The sequence below is a fragment of the Rhinolophus ferrumequinum genome, chromosome 17 (assembly GCF_004115265.2).
Source record: "Rhinolophus ferrumequinum isolate MPI-CBG mRhiFer1 chromosome 17, mRhiFer1_v1.p, whole genome shotgun sequence".
Taxonomy (NCBI): domain Eukaryota; kingdom Metazoa; phylum Chordata; class Mammalia; order Chiroptera; family Rhinolophidae; genus Rhinolophus; species Rhinolophus ferrumequinum.
In genome coordinates, this window is record NC_046300.1 from 52,869,966 (window position 1) to 52,894,549 (window position 24,584).

General features: G+C 41.3%; 1 protein-coding gene and 1 pseudogene across 6 annotated transcripts in view; one reads left to right on the forward strand and one right to left on the reverse strand.

Moving 5' to 3' along the window:
* ABHD6 (abhydrolase domain containing 6, acylglycerol lipase) overlaps window positions 1–24,584 on the forward strand; it is a 47,725-nt gene that overhangs the window by 12,266 nt on the left and 10,875 nt on the right. For 3 of the 6 annotated variants that reach the window (XM_033132206.1, XM_033132209.1, XM_033132208.1), the window contains exons 2-6: window positions 288–352; window positions 8,385–8,537; window positions 19,139–19,295; window positions 20,700–20,813; window positions 22,075–22,207. In XM_033132206.1, the coding sequence (XP_032988097.1) occupies window positions 8,419–8,537; window positions 19,139–19,295; window positions 20,700–20,813; window positions 22,075–22,207 (523 nt within the window). In that variant the 5' untranslated portion in view covers window positions 288–352; window positions 8,385–8,418. Of the gene's footprint in view, window positions 1–184; window positions 353–6,459; window positions 6,550–8,384; window positions 8,538–19,138; window positions 19,296–20,699; window positions 20,814–22,074; window positions 22,208–24,584 lie in introns of those variants that run through there. The other 3 variants (XM_033132211.1, XM_033132212.1, XM_033132207.1) reach the window with 3 other exon arrangements.
* LOC117036854 (histone H2A.Z-like) lies at window positions 18,285–19,020 on the reverse strand (annotated as a pseudogene).

Below are 24,584 nucleotides of genomic sequence, written 5' to 3' on the forward strand. Positions count from 1 at the left end.
GCCTGGGGATCACCATCTCACCCCCATGCTTTGTCCTCTCACCACACATGTCTTCTGTGACCTCCTTCACACCCTCCTATTACCTAACATGTCTTGCCCTTTGTGCAGGTTGTTTAATTGGGGGAGGGGACTAGAACAAGAGGTACCTATAAAGTCACAGGATAGTTGTACTTTGCCTGTGGCTTGGAGAATGTTCAGCCTTTAGCAAAGCCAGTAATTTGCCAGCACGTCATTCGTATTCCCTAGTATGATTTAATGCGTTGTCATTTTCTTTCTTGTGATTTCAGAACCTCATTTTCATCTTCTGCCAGAGCCAGCAGCAGTTGGGAAAGAAGGCTCTGCTTTTTGAAGAGTAAGTATGGATTTTTAACACCATAGATTACAAAAAAAAAAAAAAAAATAGAAGAAGAAAAAAAAGAAAAGCAGCCCTTAATGAACCAGGGGTTCCTCTGTAAGCTCCCTCAAAACCTCTCTGCAGGCCAACCTGTGGTGGATGATTTCTCTGCGTCAGTAGGTCCGGTGGGGGTGGTTTGGGCACTGAAGGTTTTCAAGCTCAGATACGCACCCCAAAGCCCCTCCCAAACAGTTTGAAAGTCTTTGGAGCTGGGCTCTGACTTTGAAGGGAGTCTGGAAGACCTGGTTGTCTGAGGACCTGGATGCTTTCCTGGGGAGTGTGACTCGAATCGAGAGGAGTTCGTCAGGCAGCCAGTACATGAGTATACTCCCCACGAAGGGGACAGCATGAGGAAAGACAAAACATGAGGCTGTGCGGGACTTTGCATGAGGGGCAGGAGTTGGTTATCTCGGGTGCAGGTGGAGATGTGGGAGTTCCAGGCCAGGAAGTTGCGTGGGGATCATATGGAGTGGTCAGCGTTCACATTAGACCCAAGTGGCGTAATCCCAGGGGGGAACTGTGAAGATTCCTCTGGCAGCTGGTGGTGGGAGAACTGGACTATGAAAGAACAACCTTTACAGAAATGGGAGCAAGAAGTGAAGACCTGGACCCGATGTGGTGGCTGAGGGAGCTGTGTGTGTCTGACTCATACAAAGTCTCACACTTGGTGGGATTTTTCTTGCCACCCAACATTCCTAATACATGTTGAACCAAAGTGGCATAAGGAATTGGTTGTGAAAGGCTTCCAGGGGTGTAAGGCCCCTAAAGCTGAGCTATGCAGTAGGGTAGCTTCTATTCATATGTGGCTATCAAGCAGTTAAAATGGGATAGGTGTCACTGAAGAACTGAACTTTTAACTTTATTTAATTGACTTAAATTAAATAGTCACTCATCATTTAACAGTGTGTGACTATTTGGACTTGGACAAGTTGGCTCCAGGGCTGGCACATCACCACCATTATTGCATAACAGGAGTGGGAAGCAAGTGGGAAGAGTGGAAGATGCATTGGAGTCTGGGAGGCTAGACTGGTGGAGATACTGTCAGCAGAAATCAGTGAGTCAGGAGGAGGGAGAGAGAGGTGTCTGCTGTTATGGGACTGTTGGACCGTAGGAGTGGTCAAGCAGGTTTTTGGAGAAGTCTGGAAGGACGTCCTATCTAGGTATGTTGATTTTTTAAATTATCTGCAGGAGGCAGTGGTGGAGGATATAGGAATGGAGAGCGCTCTAAGGAAGACAGAGGAGAGGATTATGGGAATATCCGGGGGAGCGAGAGGAGAGCACCTTAGGACCCAGGCCAAGCGTGCTCATAACCATGGTTTATTTCAACAGCAGGGCTGTCAAAGCTGCAAAGCATAGAGGACGAATGTGCTTGGCCAGAGTGAAGGGGAGACAAGAAGGCCAGGAGGGCAGAGGTGCCCCCTTTATGGCAGTAATCCCAGGGGGCATGCCGCCTCTCCGTGACAACTGGGCAAGCTGAACTTCCTGCCTGGACATTTCAGTGTGATTTTCCTCCATGATAGAGAAGATATACATGACGAGGAGGTAGAATTGCTCATTTCTTGAATTATTCTGTCTCATCAATCCTGGGGCTTCCACGGAAGAGAATCTTACCGTGTTTGTCTTTTTCAGCTGTTGATCATTAATGATAGTATTGAAGAATTGGTTTATCTTTGTTAAGAACCTAGTTTCAGAAATTAGTGTTAGGTAGGTGCAACAATATTTAACAGCTGGGATATTACACTCAGATTTCAAGAATGTAGTGTTTTCCCGGTGGAAAATAGCGTGGAAAGAATTTTCATACTGCAGAACTAAAGGAAAAATTATAAGCAGCACTGGATAGTTTTAAAAAGACACCAGCAGGAATAAGGTAATGAGTTCACTATAACATTAGCATATTACTTGCTCTTAAAACAGTTCTAGAGAAGTACAAAGAATGTCAGTGGTGATACCGAACTCTGTGCCTTGTTCATAACTGATGCAAAATGAGTATCTGCTTGCAGCAAGCACTAAGGGAAAGCAAAACGGAACTCAAACCAGGGACACCTACAGGATTGGAATGAAATGCAGGTCATGCCATTGACTAGCCAGGTGATATTGGGGGCGTTTATTAATATGGAGTGGTCAGCGTTCACGTTAAGCCTCAGTGTCTCCATCTTTGAAGTGGGAGAAATGCTTCCTACCTTATAATGCTGTGAGGGATAAAATGAGAGGATGTAAATGAACTGCCTGTGCAGGGCCTGACATACAGTAGTTAATAAATAAAGGCCATTGCTCTTCTCTCTTTAGCTATGGTGGTAGTGGTCATGGTTATTATCGTTGCTATTGTTACAATAATAATCATTATTGTGAAAAGAACTTTAGTTTATCAAATTTGATGAAATAGGGGTAGATATCTAGGGAAAGGCAAGAGTCTATGAAAGTGTTTACATTGTATTTATTCTTGGAATTTTGCTTTATACCCATGATTAAGGTATTAGAACTCAAGATTCCCAGTTTCCAAAATCTGAGAACATTTGTGACCCGTTATGCCCTACCCTTAGCCCCAAAGTAAACTTGGGAACGTAAGATGCAAAGTATCCTCTATCCAACGAATCTTTGTCCCTGAGTTCAGAGATAAAGGCCCCAAATGCACAGCTTGAATGTTAATAGGAGGAGGCAGGGGAGCAGGCGCTGGCCGGGGATGTGAGACTGTGTTTCCCTCCCTGGTGTCCTAACCACCAGCTGTCCTTACTGACATCGCCTTTCCACACTGTGCTGCAAGGCCACCCAAATCACTGACTTTGACACTAAGGTGCCTCCCTTTACACAACAGATATGCAAAACAAGTGCCTTCTTCTTTTTAAATCTATTCAGGAATAAGCCTTATCAAGCAACAAATATTTATCAGGTACTGTTTTATATACTGTCTGACAATTAAGTTCGCGAACTCATCCTAGAAAAAGTGCTACATACCTCATTGCTGAATATCACGTTGGTCACCTTCAAAGTCCTCCCCTTGGGAAGCTCTGCACCAACGCCAGCATCTAGTCCCCCTTTCAAAGAAATTTTGGGACTTTTTCTGAAATGGCCATCAGAGCTGTCATCATATTACCCTTGATGTCCTGAATGTCATCAAAATGTCTTCCTTTCTATATTTCCTTTATCTGCGGGTAAAGAAAGAAGTCATTGGGGGCCAGATCAGGTGAGTAGGGAGGGTGTTCCAATGCAGTTATTTGTTTACTGGCTAAAAACTCCCTCATAGACAGTGCTGTGTGAGCTTGTACATTGTCATGATGCAAAAGCCATGAACTGTTGGCAAAAAGTTCAGGTCGTTTTCGTCTAACTTTTTCACACAGCCTTTTCAGCATTTCCAAATAGTGAACTTAACTGTTTGTCCAACAGGTACAAATTCATAATGATTAATCCTTCTGATATCAAAAAAAGCTAGCAACATCATTTTGACTCTTGATTTGGAACATTTTTGGTCGTGGAGAAAGGACTGACTTCCATTGTGCACTTTGACGCTTTGTTTCAGGATCGTATTAGTACACCCATATTTCCTCACCAGTGATAACACAGCCCAAAACATCATGTTGCCTCTCCAAAAGGTCTTGACAAACTTTGACTCTCCTTTGCTTTTGTTCATCGGTGAGCTCCTTCGGAACCATTTTTGCACACACCTTTCTCATGCCAAGATTTTCTGCGAAGATTTTCCTAACTATTTCTCCATCAATGTTTACTTGGGCTGCTATGCTTCTCACAGTCAGCCAACGATTTTGACGCACAATTTGATGAATTTTTGCGTTGTTTTCATCAGTTCTGCTCGTTCCTGGCCACCCTGACCTCTCTTCATCAGTGATGCATTCTCTCCCCTCAGAAAAACGTTTAATCCATTTGTATACTGCCATTTTCTTCATGGCATTATCCCCATAAACGGACTAATATGTCCTTGATTTCACTTCCAGTCTTGCCAAGTTTAACAAGAAATTTAATGTTTGTTCATTGCTCTAATTCAAGCTCAGACATTCTCGTCTGAGCACACAAAAACGCAACAAGAATAATGAATGCTACTCAGCAAGACACTGCGCCACGTTGACACGAGCACATTGGTGAGACACTGATATACCAAGGTTATGAAACCGTACTGAGCTGTTTGTACAGTGCTGCCAATGTAAGCATATGGTGGCAAGTTCACGAACTTAATTGTCAGACCTTGTATTCTTGAAAAATAGAAAAGGGAACAAGAGTCTTGTGGGGGCAAGCCAGATCCTACTCTTTAATTGCATAATTTTAAAAAAAGTCACCAGAGTAGGAAAAGACCAAAGAGATGATTTAGATGATCGTTCTCATTTAATAGATGAGGAAACCACTGTCTTGCAGCTGGTGTGTGGAAGAGCCTGATAGGAAAGAGCCAGCTGGAATGCCTTCCCCAACCCGGTACCCATCCGTCACGCGAATCTGCCCGAGTGGCAGCCATTCGTGTATCACCATCATGATTTTCACCAGATCCAAGTATCACCTAGTTAGCATTTTTCTTTAAATTGACACTTTTTTTCTAACTTCATGTTAAAAATTAATTTCCATTCCTGCCATAAATTGAAAGTATCCATAAAAATGAACACAAGGAAACAATATTATTAAATAACTAGATACTGTTGCCTGCAGGTGGCTTAAGGATTAGAGAGCTGTTTACATACTAGAAGTTTCTCTGACCTAAGCAGGACTGAAAAAGAACTGAAAAGATAACTTTTGTATATCTTTTGTTATCTTTTGTATGGCTGTGTTATCTAGTGCTACGTAGCCCTGAAGCATTGTTTAGTATTCTCCTGTTCCTGAAGGTCACCTTGCAAACATCAGTTGTGCCGGCTCCATGCTTTGGGAAACAACACGTTCCACCGCTTAGTGGACTTTTGATCACTGGTCGTTCTGGGTTCACAAGGCTTCAGTTTTTCTGTTTCTAGCAGAGTATCCTATAAACAAACCCCAGCGGGCTAGGAGAGCTGCCTTTTGGAAAGATAGGATATTGCAGAGGTAGGAAGAATCACCTACTTTTTTTTTTAATCTGTACCGGAAAACTCAGAAAGCACTCGTTTCTTCACCCAGGGCCTGTCTATGTTTGACCTCGTCAGGAAAAGTGTGCAGGATTCCCTGTAACGAGTCCTAACCTTGATAAATTGATCATGCTCTACAAAAGCTCCTTATTGAAGACTTTATTCTGCCATTAAATGGAAGATGGAGCCAGATAAAACTTTCCCCAAAACTGACTGTGACATCACAGCAGGCACCGACAAAACCATGAGGTTTCTTTGTGGTGACCATTACCTCACGGTGTGGCGGCAGTCGCCAGTGTCAGAGTTTGTGACATACACGGCTTTGGGCATAAAGCATTGTAATTCCTACTCCAAAGGAACATCCTGTAATTAACTTCCTGCAGCTCAGGAATCGGAATCCCTTGTGACCCTCGTCAGTTTTTAAGGACTTTGTGTGATGTCGAAAAGTCCTCTTGAAGCTGGCAGTTCCCATCTTGTTCAACTCTTTTGTGGCCCACAACGTTCTACCAGATTTGTAAAATGCCCTTCCCTCTGCTGATAATTTGCTTACCCCTTGATGGTGAGGCCTCTTAGCATCGTAAATTGTACCTATAGGTGACTCCTCTGGGGAGTTTTGTAATTACTGTTATAGGAAAAAAGTCTCTTACAGAAGCATTTGGGAATGGTTGTCCCTAAAACAAACAGGATTGAGCCCATTGTGTAACTTTGTTTTTTATTCATTCATTTGCATTTTATTTGTGTCCTATGCTATTCTAGGCACTGAGGAAGAACGTATATGATTGTTCCTTCCTTCCAGGAGCTCTGGTTCTGGAAGGAGAAACAGGCCCATGACTTAAGTGTGCTGGAAAAAGTGTTTACCGTGACTGAAAAACTGAGAGGACAGTTGAATCTGAAACATAGACAGTGCTTCTGCCTCTGAGAAGGTGGCAGCTTTCAATCCCATAGACTCAGGACTGTACCCAGATAAAGTGTGTGTGAATAACTGAAAAGAACCATTTAACCCTCCTGTACATTGCATCTGTCTCTCCTAGACAGTGAGGGACCTGTTACGCCAAACCTCTTCAAAGAGACAAGACATCTAAATGCAGCTGTCACATCTTCATGGAGAAGTTAGGGATGACAAGTGTGGGTATTTAACAGCAAAGATTACAAAGATTGAGGAAAGGCCATTTGAAAAAAATTAGACGAAGTGGAGTTTGGTGCAGAGGGAGGAGGTACAAGTCAGAAACCTGTTTTATAATCATGACTCTATCAGCTGAGTGACTGAGCAAGTTACTTAACCTCTCTGATTTCCTCAGCCTATAAAATAGAGGATAAAACACCCCTTGCCTGTTTGACAGGGTTGGTGTGCTATTATCAAGGGTTGGCAAATTATAGCCCACGGACCAAATTCCTCCTGCAGCCTATTTTTTAAAATAGAGTTTTATTGGAATGCAGTCATGCCCATTCATTACATGTTGTGTGTCTAGTTGCTTTCTCACTACAATGGCAGATCGAGTCATTGCGACGGAAACCCTGTGGCCCACAATGCTAAAATATTTATCATCTGGCCCTTTACCGACCCCTGCTCTCAGTGGTTCTGAAAAAATGCTGTGCCATTATGAATTCGTTAGAAAATTGACGTGCATATCAGTTGATGGAGGTATGTGGCAGAGATCCCTCCATGTCACAGGAAATATAGTGAAGGCCACGATTTACTAGATATTGATACTCTTTCTTGAAGAAGTCTCTCTTTTTTATATTTGGTGAAATGCATACTTAACACCCGTGGCTGGGAATCCTCAAGTGGCAAAGGGCCACAGATGGCCTACAGGTTCTTGCTGGTGTTGTTTTCTCTATTGGGGAAGATGATGGGACTTGACATATTTTTTTCTTCCATGAAAAAAATGAACCACGTTGTGAGCTCATGAGACAGGAGTGGTTGAACCCTGATTTCTAGGGTACCTAGAAATGGGTCAGGCCCTAGTCAGGGTGCTGGGGACACAGTCCCTGCCCTCCTGGAATGCACATTCTCGTCTTCAGATGTGTCCATCAAGTCTTCAGGAAGACATCAGAAAGTACACTGAAAATTCTGCTGTTTTGATTTGTTCTCTCCTTTTTAATGCTTATTATTTATTTTTTGAATAGGCTGTACATATACATGATAAATAACCAAAATAGTTTAAAAGGTAGACCATGAAAAACAAGTCTCCCTTCTAGCCCTGACACCCAGCTATCTAGTTCCCCAACTTAGATGCAACCACAGTTACTGGTATCGTATACAGCATTCAGTGATAGATACTCTGTGTGTATTTAAGCATTCACGTGTACATGTATATTTTTTCCTTTTCTTTCTTTAAGGTCCTCTGTCCTCCCTAACTTTTAATTTTTAAAAATTGCTATAGATGTTTTTAAACCTGAAGAACCTATAGAAAAGTTGAAGATTACCATGTAACCTTCACCTATATTCACCAATCGTTAACGTTTCACCATATTTGCTTTATTTCTCTCTCCTCTCTGCCAACCAACCAACACACACACACGCACACACACACGTTGTTTTTTTCTCTCCTCAACTTTTAAAAGTGAGTAGCTGATATCACTATACTTTACCTCTTAATGCTTCAACAGACATCTCCTAAGAACAAGTACATTCTCCTGCATGCAAAGGTAATCATCACACTCAAGAATTGAGTATCTTTATCACTGGTACAATCATATTGGATATGGACTAATATCCAGTCCATACTCAGATTTCCCCAATTGTTCTAACAATTTCCTTTATAGCTTCAAATAGAATCCAGGGTCCTCTCAGTGATTCTTCATTACATGTAGTTATCAGGCCTATTTAGTTTTCTGAGCAATTGCCTGCTTTTGTTTCCTCCTTATCTTCCTCATTCTGGGTCCTGCACTTTTCTTTTCCCTTTTGCTTTTTCACCTTTTCTCCTGAGACAGAGTTTCAATACTGTCACTCTCTTCAGCCCCTGCAGGTGCCAGCCAGCCTTAAAGAGCAGAATGGATCTTGACGTGGTTAACATGTTTGTGATCGCAGGCGGGACGCTGGCCATCCCAATCCTGGCATTTGTAGCCTCGTTTCTCCTGTGGCCTTCAGCGCTGATAAAAATCTATTATTGGTGAGTTAATTTTATAATTACAATTTTCAAGGGCATCATATTATAATAGTGTCATCTTCTCTGCTTGTCCTTTTGGATGTTGTTGTTCAACATTTTATCATGAAATATTTCAAACATATGGAAAAGTTGAAAGACATCCTGTTTTGCATTTTGGGAGTGTTCCTGAAGAATTGGTTGTAGCTTCTCACCAGGTAAATCCTTTTAGGTTTCTGTTACTGTCTTTGCCCAGGAGGCCACTCTCACTCCCAGAGTCACTGACTCTTCTTTAAGCAAGGATTGTGCACGTTTATGGGTATTCCTTATAGTTTTCTTGGTCATTGGAGTCTGATCCAGTGATGCTCTGACAGGTGCAGTGATGTGTATTAATAAATGAATTAGAAAGAGCAGGACCGGGGCGATGGCATGGGTAGGACAGAATGGTTTTAGATTTGTGCTAAAAGCGTTCATTACTAAAGTAACAAAAAGAGAAAGACGTTTCCAAACCTTCTGTCATTCTTGTACGACCTTTATCATACTTGCCCTATCTGCATACCACCTCTACTTTCATATTTTCTCTAGAGTGAGTTACTTTTTTTTTTGTAGCCTAAGTCAATTTATTTTAAGAGTAATATAAATATCATTATCTTAAGTGGAAATCTTGCTGTACTTACCATAAATAGTAAATTAATATAAAGAAACAAACATACGTGTCATTCAAACAATTGTAGCCTAGATATTGCTACCTACCAAAGACTCTGTGTCTCCTTTCTCTTTGTTCCAAAATCTAAGAGAGGAGTGAAAGATATAGCAGCCCTGAACACAGCCTTTCTCCTCAATGGAATCAGAAGGTTAACAGTTGAAAAGGGAGTTACTTCCTCAGGAGTCTTCAGTGACTTTTCATGCCACTGTCCATTTACCAAATCAGATCACCCTTCCCACCCCCATGCTATGCATCCACTGGTGAAGGAAATATAGAAGGTTCCTCCTTGTGCCCTAGGGAAGCACATGGAGATTTCACTAGGACTTCGGGAAGTTAGAACTACCTCCTGTGCACAGAATGACAAATGCAGGGAGGTTGCACTTGTGCCCTTTATCTGCCCTCCTTTCTGGCTCCCTTTTGTTTCATTAGAGTGTGGAATTTTCCACCTGCCAGCCAGTCTCTGATCCTTGAAAAGAAGCTAATTGAACAGAAGGGAGCTTTTCTTCTGTCGCTCTTGCTGGGGAGGTGGTGACCCCTTCAGAGGCTCACTCGGGACTCACCTCTGCATTGATGAAGCTGAGACTCCAGCTGTTTAAATGCTGTTGTCCTGGCAGTGCTGGCAGCAGGAGTGCTTTGGGGCCAAGACTCCCATGTCGCCTGACATGGAGAGGCCAGAGTTGTGTGCCCCTCATGTCCCTACAGAGGCACAGTGGACCTCTACACGCAAATGCCATTTTTTTTTAAACCAAATCAAACTGAAGCAGAGAATGCACTTCAGTGATGTAGCCCGTAACCATGGATATGGCTGCATACAGAAGTGGGATTATATAAAGGCTAATTCCATCCATCGCATGCAGAAACCAGCCCCCATGCTATACAGTTCTCCAACTCCCAGGTTCCTTGAGCCATCAGAAGGCTTTCAGAGTCAGTGTCAGAATAATTTTGATACTTGATCTTCAGAGAGAAAAAAGAACTTCATACTAAATAATTCACTTTATTATTGAGTTAAAATTCACATGACATAAAATTCACCCTTTCAAAGTGTATAATTCAGTGTTTTAAAATATATTTACAGTGTTGTACAGCTATTCCCATCTTCTAATTCCAGAGCATTTCCATCTCCCCCAAAGGAACCCCCATACCTGTTAGCAGTCACTCCCAGCTTCCCGCTCCCTCATTCTCTGGCAACTAGTAACTATGTTTTATCTCTTTGGATTTGCCTATTGTGGACATTTCATATAAATAAGATCATACAATTTGTGGTAGCATGTATCAGTACTTCATTCATTGTTGTGGCTGAATAATAGTCCATTCTATAGTTATATTTTATTTGTCCAAATGATTGTTTCCATTTGGGGCCACTATATGTAATGCTACAGAGCAAGTAAGTCGCTTTTAGTAATAAATAACACCACCAGACAACCAGAGGCCCCACAGAGCAGAGCTGTCCCTTCTTGTCAGTATAGAAGCGTGTGCTCTCAAAGCCTGCCCATGTCTGTCACTCAGCTCAGAGCTATGGCTGCAAGACAAACACAATGCTCTTTATTTTGTGAACTTGGGCGCACAGGCCAAGACGAAACCCTGCTGGTCGGGGAGGATGAAGATCCTAGAAAACCTTTTGGATCATGCCAGGTGGGACTGTGACGATAGTGATAGAACCATGATGCCATTGCAGATGCCGCTGGAATCCTGTGAGTGGCTTCCCCCAGCACACCCGACCCCACCGAAATGCACTGCCTAGTTCCTTCCAATTGCCTCACTGCAAGTGACATTTACACAGTGGTTGTCATAGGATGAGCAGCTTTGCCATGAGTCACTATGTCCCTTTACCATCCCTAATTTGCTCAGCTGCCCGTAGTGCCCACCAGTGGGGTCACCCTGCAGACCTGGGTTGGTCAGGTTAATTTTTAGGATTGCTCCTTGGACAGAAACGGCAGGCATTAGGGGGAGCTGAGCATCCCAAACACCCTCGCTGCCCTGCCATGAGAGCATAAGGTTGTGGTGAAGTCATCACATCGTGCACCTTCCTGGGCTTCCCTGTGAGGTCTTCTGAGCTCTGCGGGGAACAGGACCAGGGATCCCAGGAGCCTGGTCATCAGAGCAGCTCTCTCTACGTCTGTGTGGCCCTGGAGCATGGCCAACCCATTTCTACAGTAATGGTGGACTATGCTCGCTCCTGCACGAGGTACCAAACGCTTCACTGTGATTCAACAGATTCCATAACCAGAGATCCCGGGGCCGCTGTGGGTGGCATCAGGGGCAGCTCCGGTTTTCATTGTGTAAATTATCAGGACTGTTCATGGAATGACAAAGACTGAGTTTTTAAAAGAATTTTGGTTTTCCCAAAGAAACTCAGTGGTGAAATCAAGGTAAGAAATCATAAGAGAGAAAAAGGAATAACAATTGGAAAAGAAGAAAACTGACATTGTTTGCAGAGGACATGATTGTGTACCTAGACAGTCCAAAAGACTCTATAGACAATTCGTTAGAATTAATAAAGGAATTTGGCAAGACTGTTAAATACAAGATAAACAAAAATCGGTTATATTCCTATATAACAGCAACAAATACAAAATGAAAAAAAAACTTAATGATACCATTTGACCATAGTATCAACAAATAAAAGATACCTAAGATTAAAGAACAATGTAGAAGGCCTCTATACAGAAAACCACAAAGTATTAGAGAAATTTTGAAAGATCTAAATTAATGGAGAGATAGACAATATTCGTGCATTGGAAGACTATCATAGAGAGGTCAGGTTTCCCCACAATGATCTACTGACTCAGTGTATACCCATATAAAATACCAGCAGATTTTTTTTATGGAATATAATAAACTTATTTTTAAATGTATAAGGAAAAGCAAAGAGCCAAGTAAGCAAGACCATCTTGAAGGAGAACAATGCTAGGTGATTTACACTACCAGCCATCCAAGACTAAAATTGTAAAGCAACTGTAAATCAAGAGAGAGTGAAATTGGCACAAAGAAGAACAGATAAACCAATGGGACAGGAGAGTCCAGTAAGACATACACATAGATGAGTTAGTCTTTTGAATTATGACAAAGGTAGCACTGCTCTGCTGCGGAGAAAGGGAACTGAGTCACTTAGATATTCATCTGGAAAAAAAGTTAATCTTGACCCCTTTGGCAGGCAGAATTCCTAAAATAGCCCCACAAAGATTTAGCTCTCTAATCCCCAGAACCTGTGAATACAATGAAATAGCACTCCCCTGGTTATGTGGTATACAGTTGACCAAAAAAAGGAGAGATTATCTAAATAGGCCTGATTTAATAATCACTTAGACCTTAAAAGTGGAGGGGCTTCCAAGCATGAGGACTCGGTGCTGTTGCTAGTTTGAAGTTGGAGAGGGCCACGTGACAAGGAATGTTCTAGGAGCAGAGAGCTCCTGGCTGACAACCAGCGACCTCAGTCCTAAACCACAAGGAACTGAATTCTTTTTAAAACCTGAATGAGCTTACAAGATGACTTTTTTCCCCCTAGAGCTTCTAGATAGCTCGCTGATGCCTTGATTTCAACCTTGTGATACCTTAAGGAGAGAACCCAGCTGAGCTCATCAGAATTGTGGACTAATAAATGGGTGTTGTCTTAAGCTGCTAAGCTTATGATAATTTGTAACTCAGCCATAGAAAAGAATACAGCTTCATCTGCAACCTCATACCACACACAAAAATTGAATCCAGGTGGATTGTAGATCTAAATGTAAAAGGTGAAATGATAAAACTTTTAGAAGGAAATATAGAAAAACTTTGTAAGAGAGCTTATCCAGATGGCCAATATGAAATGGTGCTCAACTTCATTGGCCATAAAGGAAATTCAAATTAAAAGCACAATGAGATGCCATTATACACCCAACAGAACGGCTAAAATGAAAAAGGCTGACTGACAATTCCAAGTATTGGCAAGGATGTTGTATTAACTTCCTGTGGCTGCTGTAACAAATTACCACAAACTGGGGGACTTAAAAACAACAGAAATTTATTCTAGAAAACCTAAATCAAGACATTGGCAAGGTTGGTTCCTTCTGGAGGCTCTGAGGGAGAATCTGTTCAATGCCTGTTCCCTAGCTTCTGTTGGTTGCCAGCAATCCTTGGCAATTCTTGACTTGAAATTGTGTCACTTCAATCTCTGCCTCTGTCTTCACATGGTGTTCTTCCTTCAGTGTGTTTCTGTGTCCCGATTTCACTCTTCTTGTAAGGACAAGAGTCATGCTGGATTTGGGGCCAACCCTAATCCGCTATGACCTCAACTGAACTTGATTACACCTTGATTACACCATGTTTCCAAATAGGGTCACATTTATGGGTTCCAGGTAGTCAATGAATTGGGGGGTTGGTGTTCAACCTGGTACAGATGTGGAGCAACTAGATCTTGTATATTGTTGATGAGAGTATAAGTTGGTTTACCCACTGGAAAACTATTTGGTAAAATGACCACTAATTTCACCCAACAGAAATGAGTATATATGTTGATGAAAAGACATATACAAGAATGCTCCTTAGCAGCTTCATTCATAATACCTCCGAACTTGAAACACCCAACTGTCCATTAATACTCTAATAGATAAATAAACTGAGGGTACAGCCATGCAATTATTCATAGAATGGAATACTATACAGCTATGAAAAGTAAAGAAATAGGGCTATACTTTACAATATGAATGATCCTCACAAACATAATATTGAGTGAAAGGAGACAGATATGAACAAATACTTACTGTTTGATGAAGTTCTGAAACAGATTAAATGCTCCTGGAGAGATGAAAGTGGGGTAGTGCTCACCTTTAGGGGGTAGTAATGGGGAGAGACATGAGGTGGGCCCCTGGGATGCTGACCATATTCTGGATCCTGATCGGGGTGGCAGATACTTGGGTTCATTCACTTTGTACAAATCCATCAGGCTGTACACTTACAATTTGTGTGCTTTTCTGTATAAATTATACTTCAATTAAAAGTTTCTCAAAAAAATAACAATAAAGGATGTGGAGGAATTGAGCCCCTCACATACTCTAGTAGGAATGTAAAATGGTGCAGCTGCTTTGGAACGGTCTGGCATTTCCTCAAAAGGTTAAAAAAAAACATGAGCTACTAAGTGATCCTGCAGTTCCACTCCTAGGTATTAACCCAAGAGAACTGAAAGCATTTGTCCACATAAAAACATGTACGTGAATGTTCATAGTGGCAGTTTTCACAATAGCCACAAAGTAGAGACAATCCATGTCCATCAACTGATGAATACATTAAAAAATGGGGCATTTTCATACAATGTGATATTATTTAGCCTTAAAAAGGAATAAAGTATTGATACATTCTATAATATGGATGTATGACTCTACTTATGCATGGTACCTATGAGACAGGTTAGCTGGCATGTCCCTAGGTAGACAGGGAGGTCCCTGGTGGAATAAACAAAGACAGCCATATCCTAAAACTCCAGGTTTTGAAATCACTCCTTCCTCCAGGACAAAATGTAACAATGCCTTGAGATTAATCACAAAATTCCTTTTGGCCTGATAAATGGAGCAGATCTGATAGACAAGAGTGGGTTGTTTTGCTAATTCCTTCAGGATGGGCCAGCAGAACAAACCTGGTAGACGAATTTCATTAGAAGGTGCCAGTTCCCTTCTTCAAACAGCTCCCCTTCCCCAAACAGGCAAGGGAAGGTATAAAAGAGCTTTTGCCTCAGTCATGGGGCACCCCCATTCGGGACCCCCTCCGGCTCGGGAGCTCTGACCCTTTGCTTTCAATAAACTATCCTCTTTTTAAAACTCTTTGCCTCTTCTGGGTCCGTGTTTCCATTCTTTGGTCTCACGAGATACGATCCCAGCCCTCACTCACTCATTCACTCACTCCAAAGTGCCCTACATCGTTTGGGGACTCACAGAGACACATTCCTCCTTCACCTAGACTGGAAAAACTCGTAGAAACAGAAATTAGAACAGAGATTACGAGGGGCTAAGGGCAGGGAAGAAGTGGAGTTTTTGTTTAATACGAGTTGACACAAAACTTTTATTTGGGATGATGAAAAGTTCTATAAATGAATAGTGGTGATGGTTGATGTACAACATTTTGAATGTACTTAATTCCACTAAATTGTGCACTTAAAGTGAAATTGGTAAGTTTTATGTTATCTGTATTTTACCATGGGGGAGAAAGAAAAGAAATATATAAGTACATTTCTTCAGAAGTTCCTGTAAACAAGCAAAGGAAACACTTGTAAAACAAAGGGTCTGGACCCTGGGAGCCTTTCTCAAAGAGGAACTCCACGGAGGCTGCTTTTTTGGGCTTCAGTGACGTCTGTCCCTGAAACAGGAGCAGTTTGGCTTTTGTACCAAGATTGTTTGTCTGTAAAAGATCTCGCTCCTGCGACATTTGTTCATCCCAACTTTATTCGTCTCTGTTTCTGTTCTGTTGGCTTACAGCTATTTCTAATCTCTGCCTTTGTAATATTTATGATTTAGAGGTAATTTATTCTCTATTATCCTTAAACCAAAGAAGCTGGGTTTATTTGTTTGTTTGTTTTTTCCCATAATTTTTGAACCGATCTGGTAGCTTAAGGAGTCTTCCTTTCACTCTCTCATTGAGAAGATCATTTGAAATTACTGAAAATATTGGTTCTCCAGCTCCTTGTTTCTAAAGCCTAGGTAAAGTTTTCCATTGGGTATACTGATTACATGATTAGTGCCAAAGAGCTCCACCTGGTAATGAAGACGCCCTCAATTCCTGAGCCTGGTCCTCAGGCTGTCTGTCTCACCCCTTCACTCTGGCTTCCAGTCATGCTTGGTTAACCTCCATGCTCTGGCCTCTGCTGTGCACACCTTCTGGCTCACCTTTCTGCATCGTCTCCAGCTAATAGGTGTGATGTATCCAGGTGCCTATTCAAACCTCACTTGTTCAATGAGGTCCTTCCAGCTCTTCCTTGATCTCGTACTGTATTTTATGGTAGAGTTGTAGAGAATTTGAAGATTATAAAAAGGCAGCGCAGAGAACATATAAATTACCCATGACCCCGCAAAGCATTTTCGTCACTGCCTCTTTTGCTCTCACCACCTCTCTTTCCCCCACCTCATCTGTATATATTTTTTAAATTTTTTAACAGAATTAGAATCAATCGTATTAAGAAATTGGGTCCTATGTTTTCGTATGATACCATGTCATAAACATTTTCCAGTGTTATTGAATATTCTTTGAAGATCTCATTTTTAATAATAGCAAATATTACATTGTTTGGATACATTATAATTTATGTAATAAATTTTCTATTTATGGACATTAGGTTAATGCTAATTTTTTTTTTCCTGTTTGAAATAACCCTGTCTTGGACATCTTCAGAAGTATTTTTTTAAAAAGATTTCTGCTTATTTTCTTTGGACAGATTATTCCTGGAAGTATAATTACTGGGTCAAAAGGCATGAGGTTGTTAAAGACGCCTGATGCTTAGTTCCACACTGCTCTCTAGAAAGGCTGAATATTATAATTGTTTTTTTAAAGGCATTTTTTTTCCAATTTAGAAATCCATTAGAAAGGTATATCTTGTTGTGATATTCATTTCTTTAACTGTTAGTGAAGTTGGACATGTTTCCTATTGATATCTCTTCTACACTGGGTAATCTTTTCATTTGTTTTGCCCAGTGTTGAATTGGAGCCTTAGCGTGGTTGTTATCATTTTGTACGATTTTTATATATTAAGGTTATCAATCTGTGCCTGTCATATTTGTTGCAATTTTTCTCCCAGTTTTCCTTTGAATTGGCAAGTGATATATTTTGAAGGACAGAATCATTTTTATATAATACTAATTATCATTTATTGAATACTTGCCGTGTGCTGGGCTTTGAGTAAAACTCTGTCTACGGGTGGTGGCCGGTTAGCTCAGTTGATTAGAGCATGGTGCTTGTAGCACTAAGGTTGCTAGTTCGATCCCCGCATGGGCCACTGTGAACTGCGCCCTCCTTAAAAAAAAAAAAAAAAATGTGTATATGGGTTATCTCATTTAATTTTTACCATACCCCCACATTATAAATGGGAAAATTGAGGGTCAAGATCATATAATTAATAAATAAAAATGAGCTGGGATATGAATGAATGAATGAACAAATGTATGCCATAGTGCATGATTTAGAATTTTGAAATATGCTTGCTTTGTCATAAGAAGAGTTTCAAGCTAGCCAATGTTATTGTATTTTTAATATTTTGAATAGTCAATACATTCATTGAAAAAGTACTAAAGGAAATGGGATAAAATCTCCCTCCGACCGCTGTTCCCTCTCCACCGACTTCTCACTATATACCCACCTCCACTCCAGATACCTATCTTAATAGCATCTCGTGTATGCTCCCCTGCTTTTTGTATGTAGATCCAAACACACATGAATAGATATCCTCATCTCCCCTCCCCTTGTTTTCCATAAAGGGTTAAAAGCAGTCACTTTAGGCTATTTGCTTTTGCAAGACGGCTGCCTCTTTGGTGCAAAGTATACCACAAGGTGAATCTCTGATTGAGTTAATTATCTTTCATCTTGGAGAGATTCTTCATGCAGAGAGTTCAATTTGTTTAGATGGTAATTTCGTATTGAAATCAATTTCAGGCCAAACTCCAGCACTGCCAAGTCTTATGTAACCAGCAGAATCTGAGTTTTCAATGAGCTGCCATATGTTGTAAGGAATAAAACCAGAGGACCAATGCCGATAGTTCTTAAGAGATAAATTCTCACTCTCAAAATCTCTAGAAAATAAAATACATATTTTGCGGGGAGGGGTGGGATATGATTTATTGTCTTTATCCACTGGAGTGGAAATAATGTCTGCACAAAACCAAATGTTTGTTACTATAACATCTGCATCACAATTAAAATCTAAACCGTTTTTTAAAAAAAACAGTCAACTCCATCAAAATCCACTACGTCAGAGTCCGTACCTTCTTTAAAGCCACAGTACAACTTAAATATGGTTCAGACTCAAATGCAGAAATTTGATTGGTTAGAAAGCTAATTAAACCTCCAGCTTGCTCAAATAGATTTACAAATAGATAACATTGTGTGTTTTACAGATCCAGTCCACTAGAATCACCAACATTGGACAGCTGTTAGAGTATTGAGAGTCCTGAGAGCATAAAGAATGCAAGCACCCTTTAGACAGTTTTCTGTTGTCCTTTCTTCCCAGTCAAAGATTTGTGGGTGTGTGGAATGACGCCACCAGCAGCAATTGCAGCCTTGATGAGAGTCCAATTCTCATCTCCATGAATAGCAAGTTGCAAGTGACGCGGGGTAATATGCTTTACCTTTAAGTTTCTTGATGCTTTTCCTGCCAGTTAAAGTACTCCTGCAGAGGGGTACTTATCTCAGGATGGCTGTGCTGTACACAGCTGCAGTCGTGCCTACACTTCCATGATTTCAGGTGTGGATTTCAGGCTGACTCTCTGAGAGAGAAACCATCTTTGTCCTGGCCTCTCCAAAGTCCTTTCCACCCTCACCACCAGCCATTTAGAATTCTGCTGAAGCTCAGACAATCAAGACAGAGATAGGGCTAGTCAGACACCCAGTGAGATTGCACCACCCACCCCTCCTTTGCACTGCCATTCAAACTACTAGAAATATGTATTAACAAACAGTTATTAAGTGCCATGCTTCTTAAGAAAACACCGCTTAACCCCATCCTAGTTAGAGTGATTATGTTATAACATAACGTACCAGAATATTCATTTAAGGTACTTTCTGGCCCCGTTTCACTTAGTGCTCATTGAGGGTGGAGCTGTGGCAATTCCAGAGTGAGACATGGAAGACGAGGGCCGGGAGAAGTGTTGGTCTGACCTCGAAATAAGACTATAGAAAGGACCTGTGCCCCTTTCAAAGCTACTTCTCTGGAGCTTGCTGATGTTGTTTTGCCTGTATTTTTCCTTCCCAGGTACTGGCGGAGGGCTTTGGGCATGCAGGTCCGCTACGTTCGCCATGAAGACTATCAGTTCTGCTATTCCTTCCGTGGCAGGCCTGGGCACAAACCTTCCATCCTCATGCTCCACGGCTTCTCTGCGCACAAGGATATGTGGCTCACCTTGGTCAAGGTGCAGTTCTAGAGTCTTCTCTCTCAAGACGATGTCACTCAGTAAAGAAAAGGGTTTTCACTTGGACATATTGTCATCCGCAATGGTAGAGAGCAAAGGGAACCCAGACCTGTGGCTCAAATCATCTTAAAGCTAATGTAATATATGACTCAAATCCTCTTATCAGACAAAATTTATTGAGTTGAGTGGTATTTGTAAAATCTGTACCTTATAAATCATTTCCCCTTATGAATATTTCATAGGAAAGGTTTCACTCAGCTTCATCTCAGAACTGTCATTATCAAGATCAGGCTTTTAAAAATAATCACTTGTTCTTTTATACTCCAAGTTTCTCCTCTTCCTTCCCCTCCCTTTTGCCTCCTTCCTCTTCCCCCTCTCCCCTCTTTTCCTTCTTTTTCTGTTTTTTCTTTTTTTCTTTATCTTTATTTTTTTTTTCCTTAGCCATTTAGATAAAAGGTCTTGATTTGGCAGCTTTCTGGGAGTTTTCCAAATCACTCACTTTCTGTCCTGGTTTACTTTGGTGTGTTAACTTGCTCTACTCAGTAAGAGTGACCAGCTGGTGAAGGTTGGGGCTGAAGGAGGTCTTGGGAGGGAAGCACCCCAGGCTCCCACCTCAAGCAAGACCATATCTGAATGATCTCATATATGATCTATGCCAGAAGGAAAAGGCCCACACATCCTCCAGTTACTTGTGTTTTCATTTCTGAAGTCTACTGTGAGGACAGTCACCCTCCTGCCTTCATGAACCTCCCACTTCCTGTCCCCACTTCTGATAAGCGTCTTTCTTATAACTGGGTATTTGTTTATTGATAACTGATGTTTCTCAGTTTCTTGGTTAGCAGCGGCACATATTTAAAGGCAAGAAGGTGTTTTAGGATAATAACCATGCAGGAGATAACCTTAATGCAAAGAAGAAAAAATTTGAAACCAGAATTAGGGTGATCAGCCATGGTTCCTATGGAAAGTCTTGCTCCTGTTGGCTCTGAGGCTGACAAGAGCTTTGGGAAAACAGAGCCATCCCTTCTAGTTCCAAGTCAGTGGCTGCATGACTGGAGTAAGAATGGAAAGGGTGGGGGAAAGGAGAAGGAGGGTAGTACCTGCTAATTGGTGTCAAGAAAGAAAGAGATGTAAGCCTGCTACCCTGACCTTTGTCCCCCTTTTCCAGTCATCCTCCTAGTCCCCTCCATCCGTGTATTAGTCTTTGGGGGCCTCTGCTCCCAATGAGGCTACTGGCAATGCTTATTCCCATCAGATGTTACTAGGGTAAAACTCTGGATGGCCCAGGGCCAGACATCCCCAGGGATGGCTATTCAGGTGACTTGGTAAGTGGCTGCAATCTCCCCAGAAAAGTGGGCAGGAATGTTCTGCGTACCACATACTGACTCTGGTCCTGTGTACCCTCAGTTCCTTCCAAAGAACCTGCACTTGGTCTGTGTGGACATGCCAGGACATGAGGGCACCACCCGCTCTTCCCTGGATGACCTGTCCATAGACGGGCAAGTCAAGAGGATACACCAGGTAAGAAGGAGGTTCCACAGAAATTGCCCAGACTTGGTCTTGCCCACCATCGCATGCCCAAGCCTAGAGAGCAGGCAGGAGAGTTCCATACTGACTCTCAACCAGTCTCCAAGGCATTCTGTCAAGTAAATGCAAACAAAATGGCAGTCCAATGGTATCCTTGTTCAGCTGTGGAGGGCCAGGGCTTATTGCAGACTGTGCTCCTCTAAGCTTATTGATGTTATTTGTGAAGAAATATGACAATCTGGACATTTTCTCAGAGCCTTGAAAAACGAGTGTAGTATTCCTCAAAACCATTTGCCTAGAGTCTGTTTTTCCGCTTACCAGCTACACAATGATAGCAATAGCCCTTCTGCCTAGTTGTGCAGGATGGGGAAATTGCCCTTTGCTTTTTGTGCTAGTTTAGCATCTATCTTTAGCCCCCCACCGGCTGGGCTTTCAAGGTCGTGGGGCTCATGGACCATTTCAGAATTTAATAGTCCATAAGTTTCAAATTGACATTAGGCAGTTTCCCCAGATGAGGATGTTTATTTAATGTCTGTCCCCACTTCCCGCCCTTTAAACTATTTTGATGAGGTCAAGAACCTATCTTTTTGGCTCTTTGCTGTATCTCTAGCAATTGACCATAGTTCCTAGTACATAACAGATATCCAATTAATATTTTTAAGATGGTTGGTTAGGTAAATGGACAGTTGGATGGATGGTTGGATAAATGGTTGGATGGTTGAATACATAGATGGATGGATGGGTAGTTATATGAATGGATGGTTGGATGGATAAGAAGGGCTTTGAATTGGGGCAAGAGTCAGCAAACATGGCCTATGGGCTATATTTGGCCTACTGCCTACTTTTGTAAGATATGTTTTATTGGAACACAGCCATGCTCATTCATTTATGTATTTTCAGCTGCTTTAGTACTATACTAGCAGAGTTGAGTAGTTGCCACTGAGGTCATATGGCCCACAAAGCAGAGAAAATATTTACTCTCAGGACGTTCATAGAAAAGTTTGTTGACTCATGAATTAGGGGAATCTTTGTTGGTTTTATACTCATAAATGACCCCTTAATCACTCGTGACAGGTAAAGATAAGTACATGCCTGCCATGGGCTTATCTGGATAACTGATCCCATAGAGTTTCAGACCCCTTTCATCAATAGCCCTTGTCATTTGTCCCTATAGACAGTAGAAGTTTTTTGTTCTGTAATTACTGTTGTCACTGTCTACAGCTATATAACCAAACCTTCTCATTTCCCTTCCCAGTTTGTAGAATGCCTCAAGCTGAACAAAAAACCATTCCACTTGGTAGGTACCTCCATGGGCGGCAACGTGGCTGGGGTGTACGCTGCTTACTACCCATCAGATATCTGCAGCCTATCTCTTGTGTGCCCTGCTGGTAAGTAACCAGACTGAAATACTTCCATGAGTGACTTGAGCACAGCGGGGTCTGAATCTCTGAAGGGACAAGTGACCATGTCTGCTATGACTGTTTTTTAGAATCATCTTTTGATATGTTCTTTAGAGATATGCAATGCCTTAGTGATAAGTAACCAAACAATAGTTGTCTAACCATAATCGTAACCACATTGACTTTTCATTTATAGAACCAGCCTGTTCCACAAAGAATTTGGTAGTTAATTAAAATGTGTATAGTTCTTTGCAGCACATAAATACTTTGAAATATAATGGTAATATTAATATCCGACATTTACTGAGCTCTTTTGAGCTAAGCTCTTTATGTGAATTTAGTTGTCACCATAACCTTGTGAGGTGAAGGTACTATTGTTATGCCTCTCCTCTTTTCTGCCGAAAACTCAGAGATCTTTATTCATTACAAGATCTTTTTTAAAAATCAACAAACTTTAATTTCTCTGTTCTTATTTGTATATATGTCAACTTCAGCTATAACATGTCCCCAGAAATTATGATCTGAAGTTGGATTTTTTAAATGTATTTTTATTACGTAAATCTTTAAACTTGGATTGATAATATGTTAGAGAGAAAAAAATCTTAATTTTTCTCTTTCCTTGTCATTCCCTCTCCCTCTTTGTGGTACTTCACTGGAATATGATTTACGCATAGTTAAATGCCCTAATTCTAAGTGTACATCTCAGTGACTTTTTACATATGAAATTACTATCCAGATCAAGATAGTATGTTCATTTAATAGGTAGGAATATTGAGGCACAAAGAAATTATAGAAGTGCCGGAGCCAGCATAGGAACTGATCCTAAGCTGTCTGGTTCTAGAACCCAAGCTATGGCTTTTTTGAAAGTCCTTTCATATTCACTACCTCCTTTATCCACTAGAACCCAGTCATGAGTCAAACATGTACACCTTGTATTGAAAGGTAACTAAATTGACTTTTAAAATCTTTCAGTCACTCTGAAAGTTAATAGTTTTCAGGCCTGTTAAGGACACTGAAATTGAAGGCAAGCTCCCAGTGGGTTTTCTTTTCTCCTCTTCCTAAGCACCATGTCTGAAATCAGTTTGTCTTTTAATAATAAAGTTTGAGAATCGGAGAAACAGCCCCTATGAAAGGTTATTCAATGTTAAATCACTTATGGAAGGTTAGAGCTAACTGGCTTTTTCGAGTATATGTTCATTTGCTCAGAGTTTTACAGCTGGGTTTCAATTGGAAATTGAAAATTAAGTTTGTATGCAAAAATGAAAAGATAAACGTTTTACTTTGAAATAATTTTAAATTTACCGAAATGTTACAAAGATAGTTCAGAGTCCCATATACCCATCATCCAGTTTCCCCCTTGTTAACAGCTCACATTACCGCAGTGAACTTGTCACAACTAAGAAACCAACATTGCTATATTATTATTAACTAAACTCTGGGCTTTGTTTGGATTTCATTCGTTTTTCCACTAATGTCCTTTTTCTGTTCCAGGATCCAATCCAGGGTACCAACATGACATTTAATATAAGATTATTTTGAAAGTGAAAGGATCTAGATCATGTAATTGCCCTCATGGCATTGTGAAAGCCACGTGATACCCGTGTTAGTTTTAAAGGAGTTGCTGAATATAGGAGAGTTATAAAGCATGGATTTCTGCAGCGTAGTATTGCCACAGCCTTTCTTTCGAAAATCTAGTTCTTAGCCTACGTTAAACACCTGGAAATTTGCTCAGTGTTGTAAGTGAAAATGAATTTTGCTTTCCTGTATGTATCAGCTGTACGAACTGAGCTCTCTTGTGTCATGCTCTAGGGCAGGGGTGTCCAAACTTTTTTCAACGTTTTTCACCAAGGGCCGTATGCGGTAAAATACACACACAGCCGGGCCACTCACTCGAGGTGAAGTACGTATTGCCTCACCTGGTTTATTTAAGTAAACTAAATATATTTTTGGAATTTGCTGCGGACCAATTAAAAATGGATTGCGGGCCACAGTTGGCCCGCGGGCCGCAGTTTGGACACCCCTGCTCTAGGGTATAGGAAATAATGGTCCATCTCCAAGCTTTTCAGTCTCAGCAGTCTCCTAATGCTCTCCTAGAAGAAGGGAGACTGTACAGAGGGCAGTTACTGCCCCAACATGGGGGACTTGCTCTCACTGTGTTTTGTGTATCGACCCCAAATAAGAGATTGTGAAGTGGGACTGGGCCAAGAGGAGTAGCAGTCAGACCCTTCAGTCCTATGTTTTCTTCCCATCACGCATTTCGTCAGATCTCTTCCCAATAATCCAGATGAGAAAGGAGCTCAGGCAAGTTGTCTTCAAGACTAATGCTTCTTAAACTCTATCATACAGATAAATCTCCTGACAACTT